Raw genomic sequence first — 13,374 nt, 5'->3', positions numbered from 1 at the left:
CCAGTCTAGCCAATGCCCATGCTTCTTCACACCCCAGATAACATGTCCCTCCTAGAACACCTTCCTCTTGAACAATCAAGAGCTCTCACTCCATAGCCCTAATTATAACGAGGACCCAGCTTTCCAGTAATTATCTGGAAGCTCTCCCCCAAAGCAGTGAGTCTCGCCAAAGCACACACACAGATTTGTGTCCCTTACGGTTTCCAACTCTTAGTCCCTGGCATGCATCTGTTACCCAGTACATTGGTGTGTGTGTGTGTGTGTGTGTGTGTGTGTGTGTGTGTGTCTGTGTGTGTCTGTGTGTGTGGTGTGTGTGGAACCCAGGAACACAGGCCTTCCACATATAAGTAATGAAGGAGCTAGGCACAGAACATGCGTGAATCTAAAGAAATCTCAATCTCTGTGGGGTCGGTTCTTCCCCTTTAAGACACTGGGAGACTTTGAAGCCTTTACCCTCCAAAAGATGTCCCTGCCTGCCTGATGTCATAGGCTGCTTGCAAGGGGTTTCTGCCGCCAAGATTGAACCCAGAGGGAAGCTCTGAGGGAGGGGCGGAGTCTCTGTGGACAGTGGGAAGGGTTGCCAGGGGTGGTTGGGGACAGAGGGAGCTGTGGCTAAGGCAATCTGTGTACAATCATCAGTTAGGCCCAAAAGGTTCCCCTGGGAAGGCAGGAGACACATTAATCCTGGGTGCTGTGGAGAGCAACAGAGCGGAATGGTTAGCGGAATAGTGTGGGTGCTGGAGCCAGCCTGCTCGAATACCGAGTTCACCATTTCCCCACATGAGTAAACTCAGATCAATAGTTAACATCTCTGGCCTCAGTTTCCTCTAGTGATAGCAATTCTCCTGGAAGGAGTTGATGTCTGTAAAGCAGATAACAAGCTCCTGAACTACCTGAAGTGGGCATACCCTCAAACGTGGAGCAGGTCCTGGGACCACGTGAAGATCGTCTGGACTAGAACGCTCCCTGCTTCAGGAAGTCCGCCTAAGCTGCCACGCTCACCCAGGACAGATGACTCCTGGTTAACGCTCAGCACTGCCAGAAAGCACTTTGTATTACTGTGGGGCTACTCTCATCTCACGAAACACACACACACACACACACACACACACACACACACGCACACACACACACACTCCCAGACTTCAGCTTCAGAGGGCAGGGACCCCTAACTCTCTGCTGTACCCCGGCTGGAACAAAATAAGTGCTCAGTAAATAGGTGCTGGATATAATTAAGGGTGGGAGGTGTTGGGGACATTCCGAGCTCTGGGCTGTAGCAGGACGGTCACTAAACCACCAGGAGATAAAGCCAGCGGCTTAGCCCCTCAGTGTCCACGCTGGTTGAAAACTCTGACTTCTCGCTCTTTCTTCTCTTCCAGTTCCTGGCTCTTGACACTCAGATGCTCATGGGGAACCGCCGCCACTCCCTGAGTCCCGAGGAGTATATTTTTGGCGCCCTCAACATTTATTTAGACATTATCTATATCTTCACCTTCCTCCTGCAGCTTTTTGGCACCAGTCGGGAATGAGGAGCCCTCCCCATCCCTACCTTCCTCCGGAGAATGTCCCTTCCCTGTCCTGTGACCCTCTCTGTACTCCTGCAAAACCAGACATAAACGCGCTGCGGCCAGCCTGTAAACAGCCGCGCTCTCCTGCAGCCAGCCCCCACCTCGACCTCTGCGGCTTGTACATATGCCATCCTCGGGGGCCTACAGATCTGAGGCCACAGCATCCCCTGTGGTGCCCCTGGCACCCAATTCCATCTTCCAAATGGAACAGTCAAGGCTGAGGGCGTCTCTGGATTTGCAGACCTGGGAAATGAGTGGGAGGAAGCCCCTCAGAGATGGGAAGGAGACCCCAGAAAACCTGGCTGAGGCTGTGACCCCACTGAGTCTTTCGGGGCTTCACTTTCTCTTTCAGGCTGAGCAACCACGATTTGTAAGGAAAAAGGCTGAGGGACGTGGCTGGGACCTGAGGACAGGGCACTGTGGTGGGGGGCAAAGCTGTCCCAGGCTGTTCCTCTCTCAGCTGTTAGGGCCGGGAGCTTGTTCTAAGGTCCTGGACAATATGAAAGGAGTGGGATGCTCCCATTACTTGCCTCAGTTTACCCTCCTGGGTCATAGGATGGGGGCGGGGGGTGTGTGCCCAAGTGTGGGCCTGTCCTGAGCTCCCAGGCAGGGGACGGCAAGTGAGCTGGCTGGGAGGACTGGAGGGGGGCAATCCATCACACGGCATCCACCGGGAAGGCCTGTGGGAATGAATGAATGCAGGACGAACAACCATCTTTCTTTCCACCCCGTGATGTTCCCACAGGCCTGAGGGGGAAGTGAGGTGGGGAGGCCTGGTGGAAGCCGTTCTAGCTGCTGGACCAGCCCTCACCAGGGGCTGTCCTCTAGTCCAGCCTTCCACACCTATTTCCTAAGCCTTTCCCATCTTCTGCTACATCCCGTCTTATCTCCAGTCAGGCCTCCCGAGGCCCTAGGAGTTGAGGTACCCATGTATGTCCCTTCCCCCAGCCTCCCTGGCCACTCAGCCCAGAGTGCCTGGACCCTTGGCCCTTATCTCCACATCTCTGTAATTTGGAAACTGCCCAGCTAATGGTCACAGCCAGGGCCAGTCCCTTGAGCCTGTCCCATGTGCTGAAGCCAGAGCTCCTTATCGGCCTCCAGGCGGCTGGGATCTCAGGCAGAGTGTGCGTCAGCCACCCTGCCCTGGCTGAGTGCCTGCTGGAGAGGGGACCAGGGGGCCACACCTGGGGCAGCATGCAGCCCACATATACACATGGCCAGCTCCAGGCCAGTGGAAAGTTACTGGGTGGAGGCGTGGAGGCCCTGTGGCTGTAGGGGGCTCTGTCTGTCCCCAGGAAAGGGGACTAGGTAGCTTATCCATTCCCGTCCCTGCCCCTCCCCGCCCTTCCTACTTGCAGCCTTCAAGAAACAGTGCAGACGCATTTGAAATTGTGTTCTAGCTTGGATATTTGAGAAGGGAAGTAATCAAGAACCGGAGGGGCGTGGTATGTGAGGGGCAGTTGGGGTGAGTCTTGGTCCAAAGGCGCCCACTGCTGCAGTCCAGAAATGGGGTCCTGCAACGGTGATCAGCATAGCCCATTGCAGAGGCAAAGCCAAGTGGCTCAGAAAGGCTTGGTGACAAGTCCATTGTCATCTAGTAAACCTGGGGGTCAGCCCACAGCTGCTTCACTCAGGGGTCCCTCCAGTGTGAGTCGGGGCTGGATTGAGAGTTGTGGAGCCCACAGATGTGGGTGGTCAAGCCCTGGCATCTCTAGGGGTTTGTTATCCCCCCACCCGCCATGTCACCCAGCCTAGCACTCCAAGATGCTGAACTGAGGTTTTTACCCCCTGGAAGTCAGCTGGGGGGGGGGGCAGGATTCCTGGCTTCTGATCTGGCCTGGCTGCCCACGGACTTGTGTTTTGTCCCCAACCAGTGCCAGTGTGGTGCAGGGAGAGGCACCAGGACACTTGCACTGATTTCCTCCTCTAGTTCCCCACCTGGAGTGCCTGTGCTAATCTCTGGCTTCAGTTCTAGAAAGGTTTGGGGCCCCTCCCCCACTGACCTGCCACCCTCACACTGGCCAGTTTCCCAGAATCCACTTGTCCAAGTCCTCCTCTTCTGGGATAATCTATGCAAGAGACTGAAGGTTGAGAAATTTTTCCAAGGCTAAGTTCCAAAAAAATTGGGGGGCGGGAGGGGGAGAGGGGCAAGCCCTCAACCATAAATAATGTGACCCGGGCGGGCACCAGCCACAGTGATCTCAAGGATGGTGGAGGAGGTGGGGGAGGCCCAGCAGGGTTCACTTCAGCCTGCCACCCAGCCCGCAGCTGAACGGGCAGGGGGGTGCAGAGGAAGCCCTGGCGTCGACCCCTGATGGAGCAGTGAGGAGACCCAGGAACACCTGGGTGGGTCTTGGCAGGAGGAAGGGCGGGGATAAGAATGCAGGATTATGAGGAACGTGGGATTATAAGAAACCGAAGCTGGGCAGGTGCGGCACGCAGTGAAGGAGGAAGGACTCCCACTGGCCCCTCGCATTTTTAGCTTGGGTGGGGCCGGACCTATGACGGGGTAAGTTGGATTTCCTAAGGTTAGAGGGAGCCAGGAATCTATCTGTGATGAGAGTCCCCTGAGGTACCGTGGCAGATACGGAGGTCCCAGGAGGGAGTAGCCACATTAAATCCCCACACCAATTCCTGGGGCCGTGTATAGCTCTTCTGGTGTAGCCCGAGGAAGCCACAAGATTAAGAATCCTGGTTCTTCCATTCCATACCGTTTCTCCTGTGGGAGTCAGGGTCCCTCAAGCACCCTCATTTCAAAAGGTTGAGAGTGGGGTGGCAAGTTGGGAATTTTCCACAAGGACCTTGCTGCCCCCTTCTGGCTGTTAGAGGAAAAGCAGAGTCTGGCTTTTCAGAGAAAGAATCCATCGCTGGTGACAGTGGCGAGGGGCAGGACTTAGGGCCCCTATCCTGAGTCGTCCCCACCCCCACCCCCAGTGTCAGAGGACAGAGATCTATCTGCCACACACCCAGACACCGCTGCCCTTTTGGCCTCAGTTCCCACGGGCTCCCCAGGGTCCCCTGTGTGCCCTTCTCTGACCTCACCTGCTCAGGACGTGTGACTGATTGGAAATGAGAATAAAAGCATTTACTAAGACACCTGAACTGTTTGCTTGTGGCCTCAGCCGGCTTTTGTAGAGCGTGTGAAGTATCCCTCGGCAGTGGGATGTAGCTTTCATGCAGAAGCTTGCTGTAATTCCCACCTTTGTTTTCGTGGGGGGAGGTGAGGAGGGGTCCTCCTGCTCAGTTACACCCTTTCCCGAGAGCCTTCTGCAGACAGACCCCAACTTGCCTGGTCTGTGAGAGCCTGCCCTTTTCCGGGCCCTTCTGGTAGAGGAGCCTTCCTTATTTTGAGCAAAAGTGTTTCCTTTAAGTGGAGTATCCAGGCATCCCCCAAAGCCGCAGGCTTGAACCTGTAAAACTCGAACTGGAGCTGGGGAGCTGTTTTGTGCACCCCAGAGCCACACAGCTTACAGCACGTGGACAGAAGCACCGTTTGGGAGCAGGGGGGGTAGAGATCTACACCATTATTTTACGTAAGAGGAAATAGAAGCGAAAGTTTCAGTGTCCAGCCCAAGCTTACGAACAAATTACCAGCTGGGAGTGGCCTCAGAAGACAAGTCAGTTAAGGATTCTGTCCAAAGGTTCCCATGAGGGACGGGTGGTTTGTTTTTGTTGTTTTGTTTGCAGTTTTTTTGTTTGTTTGTTTTTTACTTTTTGGGTTTTTGGGGTTGGTTTGGGTTTTTTGTTTGTTTGTTGGTTGGTTGGTTGGTTTTTTCGAGACAGGGTTTCTCTGTGTAGTTTTGGTGCCTGTCCTGGATCTCATTCTCTAGACCAGGCTCTGTGTCCAGAGTGCTGGGATTAAAGGCATGCCCCACCTCCGCCTGGCCAAGTGATGAATAGTTTTTGTTTTTTAAAGATTTATTTATTATGTATACAGTACCCCTGCAGGCCAGAAGAGGGCACCAGATCTCATCACAGATAGTTGTGAACCACCATGTGGTTGCTGGGAATTGAACTCAGGGCCTCTGGAAGAGCAGCCAGTGCTCTTAACCTCTGAGCCATCTCTCCAGCCCAAATGCATTCTTTGTTTGTTTGTTTTTGTTTTTGTTTTTTGTTTTTTCGAGACAGGGTTTCTCTGTGTAGCTTTGCGCCTTTCCTGGAACTCACTTTGGAGACCAGGCTGGCCTTGAACTCACAGAGATCTGCCTGCCTCTGCCTCCTGAGTGCTGGGATTAGAGGCGTGTGCCACCGCCCGGCTGTGATGGATAGTTTTATGTCAACTTGACACAAACTAAAGCCAGAGAGGAGGAACCTCAAGTGAGAAAATGCCTCTGTAAGATCAGGCTGTAGGTAAGCCTGTAGGGCAGATCTTAATTAATGATTGAGGGGGAAGGGCCCAGGCCATTGTGAGTGGTGCCATTCATGCACTGGTGGTCCTGGGTTCTGGAAAGCAGGCCGAGCGAGCCAGTAAGCAGCCTCTGCATCAGCTCCTGCCTTCCAGGTTCCTACCCCATTTGAGTCCTGTCCTGACTTACTTCCATGATGAACAGTGATGTGGAAGTGTAAGCTGAATGAACCCTGGCCTCCACAACTTGCTTTTGGTCGTGGTGTTTCCAGGTATGTGGGAGGGGACATGATCACACTGAGGGGGAATATTATCCAATAGAAATTCATCTGGGGGCTGGGCACTGAGGGGGTAGGGGGGGTCAGAGCCAGGCAGATCTCTGTGAGTTCAAGGCCAGCCTGGTCTACAGAGCGAGATCCAGGACAGGCACCAAAACTACACAGAGAAACCCTGTCTGGAAAAACCATCTGGGGCCAGGAAAGACGTGGTAGAGGGAGTCAGGGATGGTGAAGCGAACATTAGTAGCTTGCATTAGGCAACCAGTGCCTACAAAGCATGCCATGGCCTTGAAGAAGCAGAGGATGCACAACAGCTTGAGACCACATAGCCTCAAGTCCTGAGGAAACACTCCTCCCTCTCTTCCTTCCTCTCTCCTTCCTTCCTTTTTCTTCTTCTCTCCCTCCCTCCCTTCCTTCCTGTTTTTTGATTGCTCTGTTTGAGATAAGAGTCTCATCATGTAGCCCAGGCTGGCCTTGAACTCACAGTCTTACTGCCCTGAGCTGGGATTATATGCATGTACCACCCTGTCTAGCCTGTACGTATTCATTAATGGAACCCCAGGAAGAACCTGTGCTGAGCTAGAGTACAGGGGGCCTGGCGACCTCTGACTCAGGCCTCTGATGGAGCAGGAATGGGTGGGGAGGGAGGGACGGAGCGGTCTAAGTTGGGGAGAGGGAACACTGGACTCCTGGGCTTCTCCCAGCCACCACAACCTTCAGCCTCCTCATCTCATCCCCTGGCTGTCTTCATTAGTTTCCTGGGGTTGCTGTAACAAATGGTCAGGAACTGGGTAGCTTAAGACAACAGAAATAGTCTGTTCCGCCCCAGTTGTGGAGGCCTGAGGCATGCTCGTGCCCTTGTGCGGCTCTGACGACTGCTAGTTTTCTTTACTACCGTCTTCCAGTCTCGGCCTGCTTCATCCTGAGGATTCTTCCCTGCCTCTCCTCCTCCTGCCTGGACCTATAGCCTGCTGCACATCAGGATGATGAACTCAGTACCAGATCCTTCTTCTGGAAAAAGATCCAGTTTCCACGAGGTCCCATGCACACATATTGGGATTAAGGACCAGGACCTATCCAGGTGGACCACTGTCAGCCCACTACACCACCCTCTCCCTCCAGAGGCCGCTGCTGACTCCCCTCCCCCCTACGGCTGAGAGGGCCTTCATTCCCATTGCCAGTATGGCTGGACAAATCTCACAGCCTGACCCAGCTCACATACACCATCCATCTCTGCTCAAGTATGTCTACTCCCAGAAAACCTGCTTGCTGACTCCTGGACTATGCCCTCCTACACCCCACAGAGAGTCAAGACACTTCCTTCCCAGCCCCCAACCCCAGCCCCCTCCATTCTCTTTCTGGGAAAAACCCCTCCAAAAGCAGCCAGCCCTTGCTGCCCCTTACCATAACACCTCTAGTGCCTTTTGTTGGCTGCCTCTTCTCTCTTGAACCATTATTTAAGTAGCCCAAGTGCCTTGGGCTACCATGCTGGGGAGACCATGGGCAGGTCCTCTCCCAGGAGCGGCAGCTCAGCCTTCCTGCCATGCCCACCAAGGTGGCAGCCACATGAGAAAGAAGCCAATTTGGAAGAGGCCACTCCGACTTCAGCTGCTTCTGGCCTCAGGCCTTCGAGTCTTCCAGGCTGAGGTCCAAGATGTCATGGCACATGGACAAATCTGTCCTGTCCAAATTCCTAACCCACAGACCCTATGAACACAGTTAAATGGCATGGTGTCGGGGTGTATCACGTAGCGCAGGTCGGTCAGTTGAAGAAAGAAGGCACTCCAAGATGAAATTTTAAGGCCTATGTGGCAGCAGGAAGATCCAGCCTCTTCTGATGGACTGAACCCCAAACAGCCGTACAAATGTATATTTGTTGAAAGTTACACAAAGTATTTCCTCATACCAAGGTCCCTAATTCACATGTCTTACTGGAGGAGAGCTTCACATGCTCTCTAGTCCTTTATTATGTGTCGTGTGCAACACACAAGAGCCTCAGGTGTGTTACAGAGCAAAGTCATGGGATGGCTGCAAAGCCCCTCCTGCAAACAATCAGTTTTCCACAAGGATTCTTCACGGTCAGAGTACTTCTGAAAAAAAAAAAGTGTTGTTCATTCTGATATCTACCCCCATACAGTGATTCCGCTAAATTCCTGCAACAGTATGGTTTTGGGCCACCAAGTCTGAAGTCATTTGCCAGGCAGCAGTTCCCCCAAATCATATGCTGTGCGGGGGTGGCATACCAGGGACTCGAAAATGTGTCTTCCTAGTTCAGACTGAGAGCGATCTCATTCAAACCAACCCGGAGGAGAGCTGATTGAGATGTAATTCTAGACCTCAGGCCTGCGGCTGTGCTGGAATGGAATGGGATCTGGGGAGGTCTTGGTGGGGGATGAGTGTATTTTTGCTGAGCTGGAGGCTAAACTGGAGCATTTAAAACAATGGCTCCAAATTCTTTGCTCGGTGGAATGTGCTGGAAGTGATAAGTGTGAGTCTCGAGAGTTCTCTGGCCCATCGACTTCAGCAGTACTTCTAAGCAAACTCTGACCGGCCCTCTATGGTTCATACGCTCTCTCTTAAGCAAGTCACCACGGCTTTGAGGTAGAAGGTGCTGCTCCGATGGGTTGTGAGATACATATTTGCCCCCAGCAACCATGAAGTACATGGTTGTGCAGGCCAGAAACACCGGAACTGGGGTGGAGACAGGGAGACTCTGGGAGCTCACTGGCTGGCCAGGTCAGTGGAAACGGTAAGCCTGCAGATCAGTGAGAGATCTTGTCTGAAGGTAATAGGGTAGAAAGAGACAGAGGACTGGTTCTCAACCTGTGGGTCACGACCCCTGTGGGAGTCACATATCAGATCTCCTGCATATCAGCTATTTACATTACGATTCATAACAGCAGCAAAATCACAGTTATGAAGTTGCAAAGAATACAATTTTTGTGGTTGGAGCTCACCACATGAGGAACTGTATTAAAGGGGTGCAGAGTTAGGAAGGTTGAGAACCACTGATAAAGAGGATGCTATCCAATGTCCTGCTTTGGACTACATATATGCATGTTACCTGCAGATTCATGTGCATGCCCCATCTCTCTCTCTCTCTCTCTCTCTCTCTCTCTCTCACACACACACACACACACACACACACACACACACACACGGGGATGGCTAGCTGCCTAGTGTAGTCGGAACACATGGGATATGGAAGGGGTGGAGAGTGACGACCTAGACCTACAGAAGAGACATGTTATGGAGAACCTGCCATGACTGCCAAGGAAGGGAACTCAACTCTGCTGGCAGAAGGCACATGGAAAGTGGGTAAGTAGAGGCATAACGGAGTCAGATCAGTGTTTGAGAAACAACTCTGAAAGACAATTCATTCTCTGACTAGAAATCATATTTCCAGATGTATAGCTGGAAGGTTCTCTGGTCCTGCCCTGACAACCCTGCCACCTCCACCCCCACCCCGTGGTCAGGGTGAATCTCTCCCACCGGCAACCTGCAGCTGCTTGGTCTCAAGTAAACACACAGAGGCTTATATTATTTACAAACTGTATGGCCTATGGGTCAGTTTATATTAGCTAGCTCTTTCAACTTAAATTAACCCATTCCTATTAATCTATATGCTATCACGTGACCACGGCATTACGGGTCTGCTGGCATCTTGATGCTCCTTGGGCAGCTGCTGGTGTCTCCCTCGACTCTGCTCTCTCGTCTTTAGCTTGGATGCACCGCCTACCCTTATCCTGCCCTGCCATAGGCCAATGCAGCTGTATTTATCAACCAATCAGAGTAACGCATATTCACAGCATACAGAAAGACATCCTACAGCATAGATGTTCATCCTAAATAAATAATTTCCAAGGAGGAACAGGGTTGTTCACAGGAATATTATTCCTAGGAGTAAAAGTCGGGACAAGCAAATATTAAATAATAAAGGACTGTTCAACAAACCGTAGTGTGCATTCTATTAAACATTTATCAGCCACAAAAAAAATTATGAAACAGGTAAACATTTACACAGTGCTCTATAGTTTGAATATGAAATGCCTCCCACAGGCTCCTGTGTTGGTGCTAAATTTTGGGGTGCTCAGGAGCTTTGAGGAAGCAGGCACTTAGGGGAACACTGCTAGAACACAACAGGCATGGCCCCTCGTCTAATTGCCAACAGAGTTCGAATCTCTCCCATCCGTAGTCTTTGCCATCTACACCCGGTCAATGTTCTAGTCTTCGGGGCTCCCAGGATCGTTCCTTAAGCCCCACGAGAGTGTTCTGAGCCCCAGGGCTAGATCTTGCCCCAACTCTTCCATTTTCTCTCTGCTCTCTGCCTGCCACAAAGCTGGCTGCTCTCGGATGCACTCCCACTATGACGTTCAGTTTCGACTCAGGCTCGCAGAAATGGAATGAGCTAACCCCGGGGCAGGGCCGCCGAATTAGTGGGTCAAATACAGCCTTCTCAGCCTGAGCTGTGATGTCAGATATTTTCCCACAAAAAGCCTAACACTGAAAGCCAACAGTGGCAGTAAGACTGTGTCTGTGACGGCACAGCCACGTGGATCCTAAGCCTTTCCGGTTATTTTGCAGGAGGGATTTGGTAAAGTTTAACCAGGCTAGAAAAAGCTTAGGATGCTCTCCTGGGGCTTACTGAGTGATCCTGGGAGCTCAAAAGACCAGAAGGCTGACAAGAATGGAGACAGAAAAGACGATGGAGGTGAGAAATTAGAACTGTTGGGAATTTAGACCATAGACCATTCCTGTTACATTCTGGCAATGAACTTGTCTATATTTTGTCCATTCCCTAAGACTTTGAGAGAGGCTGAATTAAAAAGGTAATGGTCTAATTAATAAGGTGGGGGAAATTTCAAGGGAACCCAGCATTTGGGCTGTGGCATTGATATTACTCATTGCTTTTAGTCGAGTTTACAGTACTGAGAATTATGAGCAAAAAGGAGAGGGAAAAGGTTTTTTAAAACTTGCAGTATTTCCAGAAAAGAAGTATGTATAGGGGCCGGAGAGAAGGCTCGGTCATTAAGAGAATTTGTTGCTCTTTTTTTTTTTTTTTTTTTTGGTTTTTTCGAGACAGGGTTTCTCTGTGAGGCTTTGTGCCTTTCCTGGGACTCACTTGGTAGTCCAGGCTGGCCTCGAACTCACAGAGATCCGCCTGCCTCTGCCTCCTGAGTGCTGGGATTAAAGGCGTGCGCCACCACCGCCCGGCTGAGAATTTGCTGCTCTTGCAGAGGATCTACACAGTTGCTCACAGCCACCTGTGACTCCAGTTCCAGGGGATCTGACACCCTCTTCTGACTTCTACAGGCTCCCGCACATACACAGTGCACACACAGACAAATAAAATAATAAATGAATAAATCTTCTTAAGAGAGAGGTGTGGGGCAGAGCCTTCTCCCCTCCCTGTCATGCCATGTGACCTCCCTTCACAGCACTGTACTCTGAAAAGGGGGAATCACCTGCCAAAAATGCCACTCTGCCAGCTGTGTTTAAGGCTCCCATTTCACCAGATAGTGTAAACTTGGTTCACACCAATTTGTGCAAAAATACGACAGCCCTGTGCCGTCAGTGAATTGGCAGGTCATCAAGACCAGCACTAAGCTTCAGGGTAGTCCTGGCAGAACTCTGGCTCAAATTCCCAGAGTTTGAGGTGATGGGACCCATCGTTCTGGCCAGGGTGACTTTGGAAATGAGGCCACATATTTGCACTAACCTAGCATCATTGGTGCCACAGAGTGAACACACCCCCAGAACGATATGCCCTCTCTACCCTGGCTGCCTCAGCCTCCCTAGCTTTGGTGATGGTTAAAGTTCATCGTGTTGAGGAAGTTCCTGAACCGCCTGCCATGGTTGAAAATAAAGTTGGAAGTTACAAGAAGACCAAGGAGGCCTGGGAATGACATCATCAAGGTCCACATCTCTCTGCCACTGAGAGCTGGCAAGGATGGAGAAGCTGACATCATTGTCCAGCCCAGGCGGCCTTGCATCATCGACAACTAAGACAGTGGGATCATCAAGGCCTTCCAAAGCATCCCTGGTGTTCCTCTGCTTAACGTGAGCAAACTGAAACTCACTGCTGGCGGGCATGTGGGACATCCTGCATTTGGACAGAAAGTGCTTTCCGGAAGTTAGATGAGTTGTTGGCATTTGGCACAAAGCTGCTTTCCTTAAGTGTAATCATAACTTTCTTGAGTACATGATGACAAACACAGACCTCAGCAGAATCTTGAAAAGCCCAGAGGTCCTAAGGAGCCTCGAAGTCCCATGCAAGAAGATTCACCACAGAGTCCTGAAGAAGAATCACTGAAAACTCGAGAATCACACTGAAGCCGGACCTGTACGCAAAGACCACAACAGGACGCCCTTCTTCACCAGGCCAGAAATCACAAACTCTGGTGAATGAAGTGGAAGTGGTGGCGGTAGCAGAGCCAGATCAGAGCAGGAGGCAGCAGGGAAGGGGCCAGCAGGCAGGATACCTGCAGAGAGCAGGAAGGGAAATGGACCTGCACATGTCAGGAAGCAGAGAGAAAGGCTGCAGCCTCCGAGAAACCAGCAAAGGAACGTGCCACGGGAGAAAGGAAGCCTGCTGCATCAGCAATTTGAACCTGCTTCGTTCCATAAAGAGCAAAGGGAGACAGCAACCCGTTTGAACAAAAACCCAATGAAAGAAAAAGAGAGGTGTAAAGTTGGCACCAAAGAAATGTGTGATGGGCGAAGAGGTTGAGGCCTTTAAAAAGGAACTAATCATTTTTGCATTGGGAAAATAGGAAAGACATCTTGGGCTCATCACAGGAACTGACCAGACCTCACCAACTGCAGTTCAAGGATGGAACGGAAGTTCCGCTGAGAGGGCGGGGCCCTCTGCTGAGAGGGCGGGGCCTTCTGCTAAGAGGGTGGAGCCTAAGCTGCAACAGAGTCCCCAGGAAGAGGAAAATGCCAGGAACACTGACATATACTGGGAAAAACTGACAAGAGGGCTGCAGCCAGGAGGCTATAGGTGCAGGGCTAGCCAAGTCCTCTGGCACTTACATCATGCCATTGTGTGCCCTGGAAGCCAGACATGGAACTACAGGCTCGAATGTATATTATATTCGTTTATTTATATTATATTATAAAATTAATAATATATATATATATATTGAAGTTAAAACCTTCCTTTTTGATTAGATGGAAAAGG

General features: G+C 51.4%; 1 protein-coding gene and 1 pseudogene across 2 annotated transcripts in view; both read left to right on the top strand.

Moving 5' to 3' along the window:
* Nucleotides 1-1,657, top strand: part of Faim2 (Fas apoptotic inhibitory molecule 2) — a 30,476-nt gene extending 28,819 nt beyond the window's left edge. For both annotated transcript variants that reach the window (XM_006974403.4, XM_042264519.2), the window contains one exon: nucleotides 1,380-1,657. In XM_006974403.4, the coding sequence (XP_006974465.2) occupies nucleotides 1,380-1,529 (150 nt within the window). In that variant the 3' untranslated portion in view covers nucleotides 1,530-1,657. The remainder of the gene's footprint in view (nucleotides 1-1,379) is intronic.
* Nucleotides 1,658-2,662: 1,005 nt separating this feature from the next.
* LOC102903273 (large ribosomal subunit protein uL4-like) lies at nucleotides 2,663-12,867 on the top strand (annotated as a pseudogene).
* Nucleotides 12,868-13,374: the final 507 nt, after the last annotated feature.

This window comes from Peromyscus maniculatus, chromosome 20 (assembly GCF_049852395.1).
Source record: "Peromyscus maniculatus bairdii isolate BWxNUB_F1_BW_parent chromosome 20, HU_Pman_BW_mat_3.1, whole genome shotgun sequence".
In the NCBI taxonomy this organism is placed as follows: domain Eukaryota; kingdom Metazoa; phylum Chordata; class Mammalia; order Rodentia; family Cricetidae; genus Peromyscus; species Peromyscus maniculatus.
Note: the sequence above shows the minus strand (reverse complement) of the source record. Positions and strands in the feature narration are given on the sequence as shown.